General features: G+C 47.2%; 1 protein-coding gene across 3 annotated transcripts in view; it reads left to right on the top strand.

The window, feature by feature from the left end:
* The window catches only part of SBK1 (SH3 domain binding kinase 1), a 69,813-nt gene that overhangs the window by 39,227 nt on the left and 15,220 nt on the right, over positions 1-15,366 (top strand). For 2 of the 3 annotated variants that reach the window (XM_083152887.1, XM_083152888.1), the window contains exon 2: positions 13,051-13,253. In XM_083152887.1, the coding sequence (XP_083009013.1) occupies positions 13,051-13,253 (203 nt within the window). Of the gene's footprint in view, positions 1-1,722; positions 1,803-13,050; positions 13,254-15,366 lie in introns of those variants that run through there. The other variant, XM_083152890.1, reaches the window with a different exon arrangement.

The following is a 15,366-nucleotide window of genomic DNA, read 5'->3' as shown; positions in this document are numbered from 1 at the left end:
TCCGAACGGGAGCCAAGCGGTGCTACCGCACGTAAGCGGAGTATTTACGCCAAACAACCCACTATGAAGTATCTTCTGCAATACATCACATGACCCACTTATTCAATTACCTATCCTCATAAAAAACTGCTTATTTGGACTTGGAATCAATTAGATTCCAATATATCCTTACAAGCATGCCTAACACATGCATTGCACACATTAACCCTTACAGCAATTGAAGCAGCAATGGTTTCAATTAAAGCACTAACAAGCGGCCTATTAGTGAGTAATGAGTAAAGGAGTAGATTCTATTGGGTTCAGGTGTTAATGGTTGTAGTCATTAGGCGTACGTTCGCCTACCGCATGAACGAGTGGTGTCCGCAAAGCAATAGTACACTTGTGGACACCGCACATTTCTGCCCTTTTTGATCGCGTGCATTCGGAGTGGTTTCCGAATGTACGCCCCCCAACATAAGTGTACTCCCCCGTGTCCGCCCATGTTTCCGCCCCGTTTTGCCCACTTTGAAACTACGCCCATGTGTCATTCCGCATGACGCCCATAATACGCCCCTATTTCCCGAATGATAGCGGTGAACAGTTCTGGACGGGATTTGGCCGAACTGGTACCGAGTCAATGCGCGGCACATGCGCGTAGCGTTCTCCACGCATGTGCAGACGCCGTAAAGACGCGATCCGAAAGTACGCGGTAAAGTCCGCGTCAATCAGAATAAGGGCCAATATGTCAGCCATTTTGAAATATTGTCTCACAGACCTCACCATATTTCTTTGTCTCTAGAAAAACAAAAAAGACAATTGTTGTAGAAAAAAGCAACAACATTTGTAGGTGGACATGGTTCAAATGAACTAAGCTTACTGTATAATAACAAGCAAATATATGTAAACTACACATAATGTGGACACTTTGGCATATGTTGACATTAGCCAGACTTTATGCTAATGACAAAATTAACTAAATTAATTCACCCAATTAATATAATAATAATTAATAATAATAATACTTTTAAATGAAATACAATGTAGGTGCTAGATGTAGATGATGATCCAAATAAAGCTGACTTTCTTTATTCTACAAGCGATGTACTCAATGCCGATAGTTACCTGGGGCGACGGTCGCATTGCACACGTGTTATGGTACCTTAGCGATGCTACTCACTGTGAGGATTTTTTTTGCGATGTGATTGAAAAACGCAGGTATGACGTGACCGTTTTCGTGGCTTGCCTCCAATATGTGACCCCATGCGCATAAAACAGGGCGTTTGGTATTTTAGTTCCGCAGCAGTTCTACCTGGCCATTGTTACTCAGTGAATCAATGGATCTGCCACCATCGCTGCGTGTTTGTGAGCAGTTGCCTGGATCTGCAATGTGTGCGCCTCAGCATCAGCCTATTGTCATGCATTAGTGCACCACTGAATCAGGCCCAGTGTTGCCATACTGTTAATCTGCCTTGAATTGGCATATTATACTAACGGCTAATGTAAGTGTTAGTTTTCACCGTGAAGCAAGGCCAGGGATAGACAATAGGGGTAAGGTGAATAGTGACAATAACTCAGGTGTAATTTTATACTAAGAGGTTTATTAATCTGTCACTAGAAAGCCCCCCCTGGGAAGGCTCCAGTCCTGTGTGCTGCCTGTACAGGTGTGCGCCGGTGGCTCTGGGGCTGTCTGTGACTGGGTGTGCACTTAGAGGTGTGTCTCAGGGGCTCTTGGGGGACGCCAAGGAAAATCCACACAAGGCGTGCGAGAGCCTCAGTCAGTGCTTTGTGTGCAGAAGTAGCTGTGTACACTGAGATGTCCCTGAGTAAGTACCTGGTTATTCACTGTGTCTGACTAGTGTGCATGCAAGGAAAACAATTAGCAGCATAGAGAACAATCTCCTGGCAGATCAATATACTCTGTCGTACATCTGTCTATTAACACTTCTTTCTATAGCGCCAGCATATGCCTGAGCATTGGCTATGTTTGTGTATTAGATGCTTCTGTATCGCACATGCATGGAATATTGGGTTTTCCTGCCATGTACAGACACATCTGAAAGTTGTTGAGAGTAGCACGATGATGGAGTGTACTCACAATCAGCATATATGACTTCCTTATAGTCTGTGTATGCTAGGTTATACCTTGTCATGATCTTATCTCCTGTGCGAACGGCAGTGACAGCTGATTCCCTGCTATGTGTGTATAGTCACTGACAGTATAGTCACAGGCTGCTGTGTACACATATCACAATAGCATCGCAGCCTATTGTTCCGATCCTGTAATGCATCCAGCCGTACCCTCTGCTATAGCATTACATTATTTCTCAGTTTCTTATACAGCGCAGCATATAACATCGCGCTTTACAATTGGAATTAACAGTGATAAGACAAACCGGGTAATCATAGGCAGACATAGAGTTAGGAGGGCCCTGCTCAAAACCTTACAATCTATACTGTGTCTCGTGTGCATTTTACACAGGTACATTGGACCTTATTCTGGTTCATTCTTTCTGACAAAATCCTTGTTAGATGGACAAAACCATGTGCACTGCAGGTGGGGCAGATGTAACATGTGCAGAGAGAGTTAGATTTGGCTGGGGTTTTACTTCAAAGTGAGATCTATATTGCAGTGTAAAAATAAAGCAGCCAGTATTTACCCTGCACAGAAACAAAAATAACTCACCCAAATCTAATTCTCTCTGCACATTTTACATCTGCCCCCCTGCAGTGCACATGGTTTTGTCCATCTAAGAAGGATTTTGTCAGAAAGAGTGAACTAGAATAAGGCCCTTTGTGTCACATACAGGGATCATTCACTGTGTACAGACTCTTGGATTGTAGCAATTCTATATATCTGGACTTTATAGTTGTTTTTTGTTTGTGATCCCGCTGTTTGTGTTGTGTGTAGATAAAGGTTTGCGCGCATTGCAATTTTGCACTTAGGAGCCGATTAAGAACTGTTCGCACAGGTCCGTGTGTCTGATGGTGAGGGTTTGCACAGGCGCATAGTTGCGCATGCGTGGGGGGGCGTTTGCTGGGGTCCGCCTAATGTTTCATGTCATGGGTGTGCCCATAGAAATGCTGCGAACGCAGGCGCGTCCATTCCTGCTCAGGTTCGGCCATCACCGTGCTGTATAAGTAATTCCAGGCTTACTGTTATCTGCAAGGAGAGGTCAAATCATTCAATGTTGTGGGACCATCAAATGATTTTTTTCCTCTGTGCCGGTGCATGCGAGCATCGTAGCACGGGGATTCCAGCGGCAGGGTGAGTGTGCGTTGGACAGGTGGTGTTCCTGCTCACTTGGCAGCAAATAGACGCAGACTAGTGAGCAGGTCTGAATTACCCCCTTAGATTTATGTGTTATGTGCAAATGCAGCTAATGGGGCAGATGTATTAAGCCTTAACAAGAGATAAATGCAAGGGTGATAAAGAGAGATAAACCTCCAACCAATCAGCCCCTAACTGCCATGTTACAGGCTGTCTTTGAAAAAAAGTCAGTAAGGAGCTGATTGGCTGGAGGTTTATCTCTCCTTATCACCCTTGCATTTATCTCTTGTTAAGACTTAATACATCTACCCCAGGGCTGGGCAACACCGGCCCTCCAGATGTTGATGAACTACACATCCCAAGATGCTTTGCATTAGTTTTGCTATGTGGCCATGCTGAAACTGATGCAAGGCATGCTGGGATGTGTAGTTCATCAACATCTGGAGGGCCGGTGTTGCCCAGCCCTGATCTACCCCATTGTTAGTAAATAAGGCTGGCTGCAAATGGATGTTTCGCATTGACTGCGAATGGATGTTTAACATAAACATTCATTTGCATGCTAGGGTAAACCACTCCCATCATTCAATGGTCACCGGCCATCGAATGATGGCGAAGGTGCATGCATATCTACGTGATCACGTCACCAGGCAATTTGCATGGGAACGCCCATTGTTCTCATGGGAACGCCCATAAAACGCCCCCCTGCACACAATCCTGGGAGCATGCGCCTGGTGAACACCCTGCGTCTGCGCAGATGTAAAACATCGATCCCCCGTGCGCGCGGGGGAGCGGAATAAGTTCCACTGTTACATTGTTTATGTTATCTTTGTGTTGCTGCTGTTTGCTTATCCACGGCACGCATTGTGGTGTCCCTGCTTTTTTTTTTTGCATTTGGAGGGTTAATCCTGATGTTAGGTGATATATGAAATATCTGTGCAGGTATACCAGGTTCAGGAACCTGACACCTTACAGACAATAAGGCCCAGGGATGAAATTTAATAGGCTTCCTTTTCCCAGCCATCCAGCCCTGCGGGGTGGGACCAGAGGACTGCCTGTACTCCAAATCTGTATATCAAAGAGACACTGGAGACCAATTGTACATTAACTCCCCTTACGCCACTGCCTAGAGAGCTGTCTGCACTGCTCATCCCATCCACCATGCAGTGACACAGTGACCGAGATTGGGACGTCTGTGACACACGCTGGAGGAGATTTACCAGCGCAGCCGTATCACCGACACGTGCATTTTATTTCATTTCAGCCACTTACACACCGTAATGCACTGAGTGCACTGTCATCTCACCATCAGGGTACTTATGGAGGAATAGGAACCAGTAAAATTAGTATATTAATGCTTTTTTTAATGTCGTTAGCTAAATTCTTCCAACCTCATACCAAAAGTAATAGAAATAACCTGGGGTTAGATATAGGAATGAGAGATGTGCCAAGTGCAGGTGCGTTTGTGCAAATAGCACTAATGGGAGGAGGAGGAGGAGGAGGAGGAGGAGGGGGGGGGGGGCATTTAAAGAGCAACAAATGTCAATATGTAATACACAAGGATTACTAGTTTACATTGAACGCAATCCCTCCAGCACTTGGTCCTCCCATACCAGCTGCCACACTTGATGCTGGGAGTGACTGGGATAGAAATCGGGATGATGAATCAAGGGAATGGGGAGAGCGCGGTGCATGGAAACAGAAGTTGGCTTCTTCTAAACAAAAAGGCAACTTGCTTTTATGATTGTCAGCCTTCAGTCATTAATGGGTGAGATGTAATAAAACCTTCTAAAGATCTGTTGCCCATAGCAACCTATCACATACTAGGTATCATTTCAAATCTCACGAGCAGGGCCCTCTCTCCTCATGTGCTATTTCCTCTCTAAAGGCCCCCATACATTAGGGTGACTTGTCCGAGCAGAGATGCCGCCCACGATCCTCCCTTGAGCTGCCTGGGGAACCTCCCGGACGGCCGGACCGATTGCGATATATCGCATGCGGTCCTTTTGCATATGATATATTGCATATGATCGCAGCCAAGCCTGCCTGGCTTGGCTGCTATAGGACAGATCTCTTCTGCAGCCGGTGCAACCTGCAGGCTCCGGAGTAATGCGCACGGGACTGCGCATCGCATCGGACCTGCTGTCAAATACATACCATTTGGATGTGACTAAATCGCATGTATATCATAGGCAAACACAGGGGGGTTTCTGCTTGCCTGGAAATCCCCCATCCTTTTGGAAAGTGCCTTCAATTATGACAACAATAGCACTGGTATATAATATGATCAGTAGAGCTGCCACCACATCATGCAGTGTAAGGAACAGAGCAGAGCTGCTGCACATGCCCAGTGTACCAGCTTCTTCTACCACATTTACTGTATGTGTGGATCTGAGCCCTCAATCATAGCAATGGATCAGAGAGCAGCTGCCAGGACGAAGAGGCAGGAGTCTTACCATGAAGTGGGAGATTACGAGCTTAGAGCTTGCAGTAATGGGTCTATTATGTTTGTGTATTGATTATGATAGGTTTAACCTTTTCCTGACCACTTATCTTATTTAAATGTTTGAAACAGCCTATACTATAATCTGTACTGATAAATAGTAATATTGTAATCCATACAGTATCCAGTGTATAAAAATACCAATTTTCATGGCTGATACCACTTTCCCAGCCTCCCTTACTTACTCCAATGTGCTGCAGAGTAGGAGACCTTGGATTACATTTGGAAACCCCCCTCTAAAAACCCTGTGTTTGCCACTGTATCACCCTAGTGCATGGACTGTACTGTATATACTGTACTGTATATATTTTTACTCCTTACTCCTTTCAACAGCACCTAACCCTAGGTCACTGCCACCCTAATAATTATTCCAGTGTGCTGTCCCCTGATGCAATGGTTTTTATTTACCATGTACTTGTCCTACATGGCCTTGTTCTGTAAGTCGTTTCATTGTTTTTGATCATTGATGTATTCTGTGGCGCCTGCGGAACCCTTGTGGCGCCATATAAATAAACTATATATATATATATATATATATACACACACATACTACACTGGATTCTGTTCATGCATCATAACGACACTGACAAAATCCAAAGTGACAACCCAGTACAGGGTCTTCCCTTCTAACCTACATATCTGACAGCCTCCATGCTCTTCTCTGGCGTGTCAGCTACTGTAGTACATTTGACGGATCAATCCCACAGCAAGGAATAGTAGTGTCCTGTCAAATATACTTGTTGTCATGGCAGAACAGAGCTTGGAAGCAGCGCAGTGTGCAGGGCAGGAGTGAGGACCCAACGCCTGATATTCACATCAATGCTGTATTTCTATATTGTAACATTATACTGTGAGATGTTTGCTATGGGGATTGTATTTCATCAGCAAAACGGTGTACAGGTGATTGAGTATCCAGGGAGAGTGATAAACAGCCAGCCAATCATCTCCTACCTGTCATGTTACAGGCTGGGTTTGAAAAATGACAGGTTGGAGGTGATTGGCTGGCTCTTTATCACTCTCCATTTTATCACTTTTTGAAGCTTAGTGCATCTGGCCCTCACAATGTGTGTGTGTGCCCCAGATACCAAGGACAAATTACCATTGGTATCCGTTCAGTGGGGCAACGTTGACCGCTGCTTAGGCCCTAGAAGTACAGTTTACATCATTGTGGGCAGGCTCGCTGCATGTGCCATTCAGAAGCGTGAAATCATGGGATCGATGCCAGTATAGGGCATATGAAGAGATGGTCACTCCCTTTCACTGGAGTCGGTCGGTGACCCCTTCTCATGATGGCACTTGACCCAAATTCCACAAGACAAAAGTTACAAGCATGGAAGCCTGGGGGCTATTTATTTTTCACAAAATGTCCCAGTTACTTATAATTTCTTATGGCCGCATACCAAAATAAGAAATGTTTTACAGTCTGCATTACCAGTATGTTCAGCTGGGACATAGCGTCTGATAAAAATCTTTCCTGGAAAACAGAAAACAGTAGAGTGATAGCCGTCTGTTGTCACCACACTGCCAGATTTAGACCTGTGCAGAAACATCTTGCCAGGGGGGAGGAGCTTCAGTCTACTGGGGAGGGATCAGAAGATTCAAATGAAGATGCCAGCGATAGCCAGCTGAAGATGCAGTAAGCTGACAGAGGGAAGCTCCGAAAAGGCTCAGCTCTTCGTAGCTTGTTAAATATCCCTGTCCCTCTAGAGGCGAAACGGTCACTAAGTTGACACTATGAAGGTCGACACAAGAAATATGTTGACATGGCTAAGGTCGACAGGTTGTCTAAAGCATTAGGTCAACAATGGAAAGTCAATAGTCAAAAGTTCGAAATGCGTTTTTCACTTTTTCTTTGCAAAGCAGCCAGTATTTCATACCCTACCACCCACTGTCTTTGAGCCCTGCCCTGCTCCCCATGTCGGCGCATTTATTTCATCCTGCCCACTTCATGAGGAAGCCGCAGGGTGTGAGAGATGCCTACAATTCATAGGCAGCAGGGGCTACCCCCAAACCCAAGAGTCTCCTCATTTCAAATTTCACTAATAAACGACTTATCAGAACTATGGGTCAAAGCAGACAGGGCTGGCAACAGAAATCTTGGGGCCCCATACACTAATATTTTTGGGGGGGCCCCACCACCCCCTCAAGCTAGTAGTGGTGAGGAGCAGGGGCGCAGGGTGGGACTATTGGTGGCAAGAAGGACCATATAATGGCTGCCCCAGTGCAGACAGACTCACCTCTGGGGACATGGGGCAGGGCTCAGAGAGAAGGGGGCATGGAGGATCAGAGGGGGATGGGTCAGACTTCATAGAGAAGGGGACATTGAGGATCAGAGAGATTGGGGCAGGGGTGATACAGAAGGGGCCATGGAGGATCAGAAAGAGGTGGCATGGAGCAGGGCTCAGAGAGAAGTGTGCATGGAGGATCAAAGAGAGTGGGGCAGGGGGCAGACAGAAGAGGCCATGGAGGATCAGAGAGAGGGGGAAGGGGGCAGACAGAAGGGGCCACGGAGGATCAGAAAGAGGGGGCATGAAGCAAGGCTTAGAGAGAAGTGTGCATGGAGGATCAGGGAGAGGGGGCACGGGGCAGGGCTCAGAGAGAAGGGGTCATGGAGGATCAGAGAGTGTGGGGCAAGGGTCAGACAGAAGTGTGCATGGAGGATCAGAGAGAGGGGGCATGGGGCAGGGATCAGAGAGATCAGAGAGAATGGAGGATCAGAGAGAATGGGGCAGGGCTCAGAGAGATGTGTGCATGGAGAATCAGAGAGAAGGGGGCATGGGGCAGGGCTCAGAGAGAAGTGTGCATGGAGGATCAGGGAGAGGGGGCACGGGGCAGGGCTCAGAGGGAGGGGGCATGGAGGATCAGAGAGTGTGGGGCAAGGGTCAGACAGAAGTGTGCATGGAGGATCAGAGAGAGGGGGCATGGGGCAGGGATTAGAGAGATCAGAGAGAATGGAGGATCAGAGAGATGTGTGCATGGGGCAGGGCTCAGAGAGATGTGTGCATGGAGAATCAGAGAGAAGGGGGCATGGGGCAGGGCTCAGAGAGATGTGTGCATGGAGAATCAGAGAGAAGGGGGCATGGGGCAGGGCTCAGAGAGAAGTATGCATGGAGGATCAGAGGGAAGGGGACATTGAGGAACAGATAGAGGGGGCAGGTATTAGAGAGAAAGGCAGGTGTACCTGCTGCAAGTGGTGAGGGTCAGCTGATCCTGCAGTTTGCTCTTGCTGGCAGTACTGATTCCAGGCTTCTGCAGACTAGAGTGCTTTAGATCAGCCTCTCTGCCATACAGGCCAGAGCCAACAATCATAGAGCTGATGTTGTGCTGCTTTCATGCACAGGACAATCGGTAATTGATTTATTTTGGCTGGAATAAGATGAGACCTAGTGGGGGCTGCGGAGAAGGAGCTGGAGCTTTACTGTCCATCCAGCCCTAGCGGCGGGTATTAACCCCTTCATGACAGAGCCAGTTTTTGCCTTCCTGACAGAGCCCTTTTTTTCAAATCTGGCATGTATCACTTAAGTGGGGATAACTTTTTTTTGCTTTTACTTATCCCAGTGATTTTGAGATTGTTTTCTCGTGACACATTGTACTTCAAGTTAGTGGTAAATTTTCGTCGATACAGTCTGTGTTTTTTTGTGAAAAATACCAAAATGTCGTAAAAAAATGGAAAATTTTGCGATTTGCAAAATGTTAAATTTTCTGCTTGTGAGACAAATAATCTTACCACTCAAAATAGTGAATAACTAACATAGACCATATGTCTACTTTATGTTGCCATCATTATTTCAACCTCATTTTCATTTTTTTGGACACTAGGAGGCTTAAAATATGAATAGCAAATTCTCAAATTTTCAAGAAAATTTCAAACTCTGATTTTTTTAGGGACCAGGTCAGTTATGATGTGACTTTGAGTGACTTGTATGTGAGACACCCCCATAAATGATGCCATTTCAAAAACTGCACCCCTCACAGTATTCAAAACAGCATTTTGGAAGTTTGTTAACCCTTTAGGTGTTTCACAGGAATTAAAAGAAAGTGTAGGTGAAATTTCAAAATTTCATTTTTTTTGCAGATTTGCAATTTTAATACATTTTTCTAAGGAACACAGTAGATTTTACTAGAGAAATGTGACTAAAAATTGATTCCCCCAATTCTTTGGTTTTCATAAATATCCTATATGTGGCCCTAGTGTGCACGGTGACCAAACCACAGGCTTCATAATAGAAGGAGCACCTACTTGATTTTGGAGCCTCCTTTTTATGAGATTATTTTTTAGGCACAATGTAGGTTTCTAGGCACCATAAGATGCTAAAAGTTAGGTACCCCCCCACAAGTGACCCCATTTTGCAAACTACACCCTTCAGGGAATTCATCTAGGGGTATAGTGTACATTTCAAACCCCCAGGGGTTTCACCAATTGTGGTACAACTGGGCAGTGAAAATGAAAAAAAAATAATTTTTCATTTTCACAGCTCAGTTGTATCAAAATTGGTGAAACCCCGGGGGGTTTGAAATGTACACTATACCCCTTGATGAATTCCCTGAAGGGTGTAGTTTGCAAAATGGGGTCACTTGTGGGGGGGTTCCACTGTATGGGTGTTTCGGGGGTCATTCAACCAGAATCTGTGCTGCAAAATCCAAAAATCACTCCTTCCCTTCTGAGTCCTGCCATGCACCCAACTGGTATTTTTTGGTCACACATGAGGCATTGCCGTACTCGGGAGAAATTGGGGCACAGATTTTGGGGTGCTTTGTCTCCTTCATTCCTTGTGAAAATGAAAAATTTTGAGCCAGATCTGCATTTTTGTGTAAAAAAATGTAATTTTTTACAGAAAAATGCAGTTCTGGCTCAAAATTTTTTATTTTCACAAGGAATGAAGGAGACAAAGCACCCCAAAATCTGTGCCCCAATTTCTCCCGAGTACGGCAATGCCTCACGTGTGACCAAAAAATACCAGTTGGGTGCATGGCAGGACTCAGAAGGGAAGGAGTGATTTTTGGTGGTGGAATGAATGGTGGGTGCTATGTCGCATTAGCAAGACCCCCGAAGCACCAATACAGTGGAACCCCCCCACAAGTGACCCCATTTTAGTCACCAGCTTTGGGAGGGGGGCTGGCGCTGCGGCTGGCGGGGGGGTGGGAGGGGTGCTGGTGCTGCGGCAGCCGGGTGGGTGGGAGGGAGGGGGGCTGCCGGGTGGGAGGGGGGGGGGGGCTGGCGATCGGTGCGGTATATACACACACACACACACATATATATATATGTGTGTATATATATATATATATATATATACATATATATACACACACATATATATATATATATATATATGTGTGTGTATATATATATATATATATATATATAGTTTTTCAGTGCATATATTTTTTTTTTTTACTTTTTCTGCAGCTTGATGCTGCTGCTGCTGCTGCGGGGGGGAGGGGGGAGGAGGTCAGCGCTGCGTGCGCTTCAGACGCTCCGGGGGAGCCGGGGGAGCTGCTGCTGCTGCCGGGTGAGTGCCCGGCGGGTTGGAGGGGGGGCTGCACATCGGAGGTGATCGGTGCTGTACTTGACAGCACCGATCACCACCGATCCCTGTGTTACCGAGCGGCTTAGCCGCCGGTAACACAGGAAACGCTGTGAATGGCTGTTCAGATTTGAACAGCCAATCACAGCGATCGCCGACCGGGGGGGGCACCCCTGCCCCCCCTGGGCGGCGAGGGGGGATGTCTGCTGTCAGGGACAGCAGACATCACCTAACTGTCACTGCGTCTCTAGACGCAGTGACAGTTAGAAGTCATGACGTATATATACGTCATGTGTCGGGAAGTACTTCCCGACCATGACGTATATATACGTCAAATGTCGTGAAGGGGTTAATAGACTTCCCTCCCTCCCTACACCCCTGTCTGCCTCTGGGGCCCCTCGGAATCGTGAGGCCCATCGCAGTTGTCCCCCTAGACCCCCCCTGTCGCCGGGCCTGAAAGCAGATAGTAAATCCACTAATGTAGTGGCCACGTCTGGCCGACCGTGTGACCAGTATCAGCTGTACAGGAAGTCATATGGGAATTTGGCTCTTGCAGCCATCTTTTATTCAGCTAGACCACCAAGCAATATTGGGTGCCGGATGACCTGGCGACAGCCGGGATTCAGTCAGTACTCCAACATCGGAATCCCGACTGATAAACTGCCCGACAGTCGGGATCCCGACTTACAGGGGCTATTCTCTCTCTTGGGGGTCCAGGGGGTTCACAAAGTGGTGGGCCAATAAGTCCTCTTGCCAGAGGACTTATTGTTGTTACCAGGACGGACATCAGACCCCCTCTCCACTCTTGCCAGAGGACTTATTGTGGTGATATGAATGTGATTGTTAGCTACATTTGGACAGGCAGAGCCACCGAGATGTATGCTGGGCCCCGGTAAAATTCAGGGGGCATGGCCTAATCATGGGAGGCGTGACCAGGGCCCCTGCCAGCAAGCCTGGGCCCGGGTAATTAGTACCCGTTCCTCCCCCCTCTCGGCAGCCCTGGGGACAGGGACTGAAATGACTGCGATTGTAAGCTCCTTCAGGACAGGGATTGATATGACTGGTTGGTTGCTCCTTTGGGACAGGGGATGTGAAGTAATGTGCATGACCCCGATACGCCCAGGCGCTGCTCCGGTCTGCCAATAAACACCCAATTGCTTATGCTCCTTATACCCTTTTTTTCTTGAGTCCCTTGCAACAGACGGAGCAATTCTAGGCATGCATAAGGGAGGAGAAGGACATGAAGGAATGGATCGACATAGCGCTTTTTGGATGCTGTGCCCTAGGCCAGTGATGGCTAACCTTGACCCTCCAGCTGCTGTTGAACTACACATCCCAGCATGCCCTACATCATTTTTAGCATGTCCAAATAGCAAAACTGTAGCAGAGCATGCTGGGATGTGTAGTTCAACAACAGCTGGAGTGTCAAGGTTAGCCATCACTGCCCTAGGCAGAGCTATCTGCTAGTTTGCCTTCAGCACTCTGTAGCAGTTTTTCCAGGACTTCTGGTGTCCTCGGTGATTACAGTTAAACCACGAGCTTCAGAGTCAGGTGTGACCGTGACGCATGCATAGTTTACTGTATAAATATCGGCATTGCCTATCTGACATGCCGGTGTAGGGCACCTATCTTCTGCTAAAGTATTACTTTAAATCATACAACATTTAGTTCTGAATTCAGGACTTTATACTTTCATGGACATGATTGTAATATACATAATATTGACTGTACTTATTCTAGCTGTTCTGGTAATAACAAGGTACTCTTTGTTCCTGCAGTGTGAGTATGAGTGCTGGCTCGGTGGATCAGGAACCATCTCGGAAGCTCGGCTGCTGCGGTGTACCGGTGATCACGGAAGACATGCAGGCCCTCGCCATCCGCAGCCTGTCCGGGAACGAGGTGCAGAAGCACTATGAGCTGATTCGGGAGCTGGGAAAGGGAACATACGGGCGAGTGGAGCTGGTATCCCACAAGAGCACAGGTAATATTGGGAGCATGCAAAGAAATATCTATATATATAAAAGGCTAACCTCCTCACCTCTATGAGGTAAAGTACCTCCAGTGACCACTAGAGGCCACTCAACTGACCAAAGTACTCCTTTGTGTGCTAAAAGATGTCATAATAGACAGGGAAAGCAGGGACACTGATATGTTTCAAACTTGCTGTATATGGAGGGAGCTGTGAATACAGAGATTGGAGGTAGGAGCAGATAGGGAGTGGGGGTGGGGCATAGAGTTTGTGGGTTAAAAACTGTCACAGCTCAAAGTGAAAGCAAAAACTGTCACACTTCAAAGTGAAAGTACATTGCAGAAGACGAGCTTTTAACTAGTAATAATAATAATAAGAAGAAGAATAATACTACACAAATTCTTGATGTTATTATTACTGTTATTATATTTGATCTATAAAGCACCACAAGGGAGCCGTAGTGTTGTACATGGTTACAAAACTCACAATAAATATAAATACACTAATGCAGACAGTATATAAATTCACATGGATATATTACAATGGGATGCAATCAAATTCCCGGCAGATGGGATCTTGACAGACGGAAAACGGGATTACCGATGGACACAATCCTAACGGATCCAGGGAGTAAGTACTAGGGTAGGGTTAGGCACTAGAGGTAGGGTTAGTATTAGGCTATGGGGGTACAGATGGTTAGGGAGCACGAAGGAGATGGTTAGGGTTAGGTTGGGGAGGGTTAGACTGTGGGAAGTGGATTTTAGAGTTAGACTGCAGGAGGATTGTGTAAGGGATAGGAGTAGAAGTAGGATTAAAATACTTACTGGTATCCATCAGAATTTTGTTCTTCGGGATCCAGCTGCCATGAAGACTGAGAAGGTGGTTCATAATGAGGGAGTACATTCCAGAGGTTAGGCCTGGCCTGGGAGAAATCATGAGTGCATGAATGGGAAGCGGTGATCATTGAGCGGGAGAGGCAGCAATCAGTAGATGAAGAGACTGGGAGGGATTGTATGAGGAAAGAGGTTGGAGATGTAGGTAGGACCGGTGAGGTTAAGGCTTTTGTATATGAGATAGAGGAGCTAGAATCTGTAGGAAGCCGGTGAAGTGACTGCAAGAGAGCTAACAGAGGTAGAGCCACAAGAGAGGAATATAAGACTTACAGCAGGGTTGAGGGAAGACTGGGGGCATGGTGGAAATAAGGAAAGTGTTATGATATCCGGGAGTCCTCGCCAACCCTAACTCCGTTTTCATCGAATGGGATTGATGGCTGCGTGCTAGTGCTAGGCTTCGCCTATAATAGCCGCGTTCGACAGAGCCCGTTAGTCAGGCTCCGCCCCCGATGCCACCAGGTCTTGAGAGTTGACAACGCTGCCACCAATGTCAAAGATGAACAAGGGGATGACTAACTAACCCAAGAAGGCGAGGTCACCCTTGCTCTATAGCAAACTGGGTAAACGTAACAATACGTAGAGATGTAACACAAACCTATACCAAACAGGTGTAACAATACACAGAGGTGTTTCATAAGAATCAAGATACAAGTAAGGGGCAGTCTGGGGATAAACCCCACTTATCTGTGCTCCGAGGAGACAACGGCAGCGGGAACCAGGGTACGGACAGCTAGGACAACGCACGGACACCAGGAGGACAAGAGGCAGAACGGAGGACACGGCTGGGAATGAACGACAGGACACAGGACGACTGGACACAGGAACCAGGAGCAGTGGGTAAGCGGGAACCAGGAACACTTGAGACCCTGAGGTGCAAAAGCTATAACCGGCGTCTGTCCTGGGCAGACGCCGGCTCTTTATTCAAAATCCCCGCTGACGCTGACGTGCGCCGCACTGCCGGGCGCATGACCTCAGCGCGCCGGCACGCCGACGGAGACGCTCGGGGACGTTGCCCGGCAACGCCCCGATGCCTGCTGACGATGCCGTGGGGACGGAAGCCAGGGGCGTTGCTGTGCGACGCCGCTAACGTCTCCCCCGGCACTCGTCTACACTGTCTGTCCCGGCCGGTCCGGGACAGAAGTGTAACAGTACCCCCCCCTTGAGGAGGGGTCACCGAACCCTTAGAACCCGGTTTCCAGGGAAATTTTCTAAAGAACTCCGCTCTTAGTCGG

The sequence above is a fragment of the Crinia signifera genome, chromosome 7, assembly GCF_055691185.1.
Source record: "Crinia signifera chromosome 7, ASM5569118v1, whole genome shotgun sequence".
NCBI classification, from domain to species: domain Eukaryota; kingdom Metazoa; phylum Chordata; class Amphibia; order Anura; family Myobatrachidae; genus Crinia; species Crinia signifera.
Note: the sequence above shows the minus strand (reverse complement) of the source record. Positions and strands in the feature narration are given on the sequence as shown.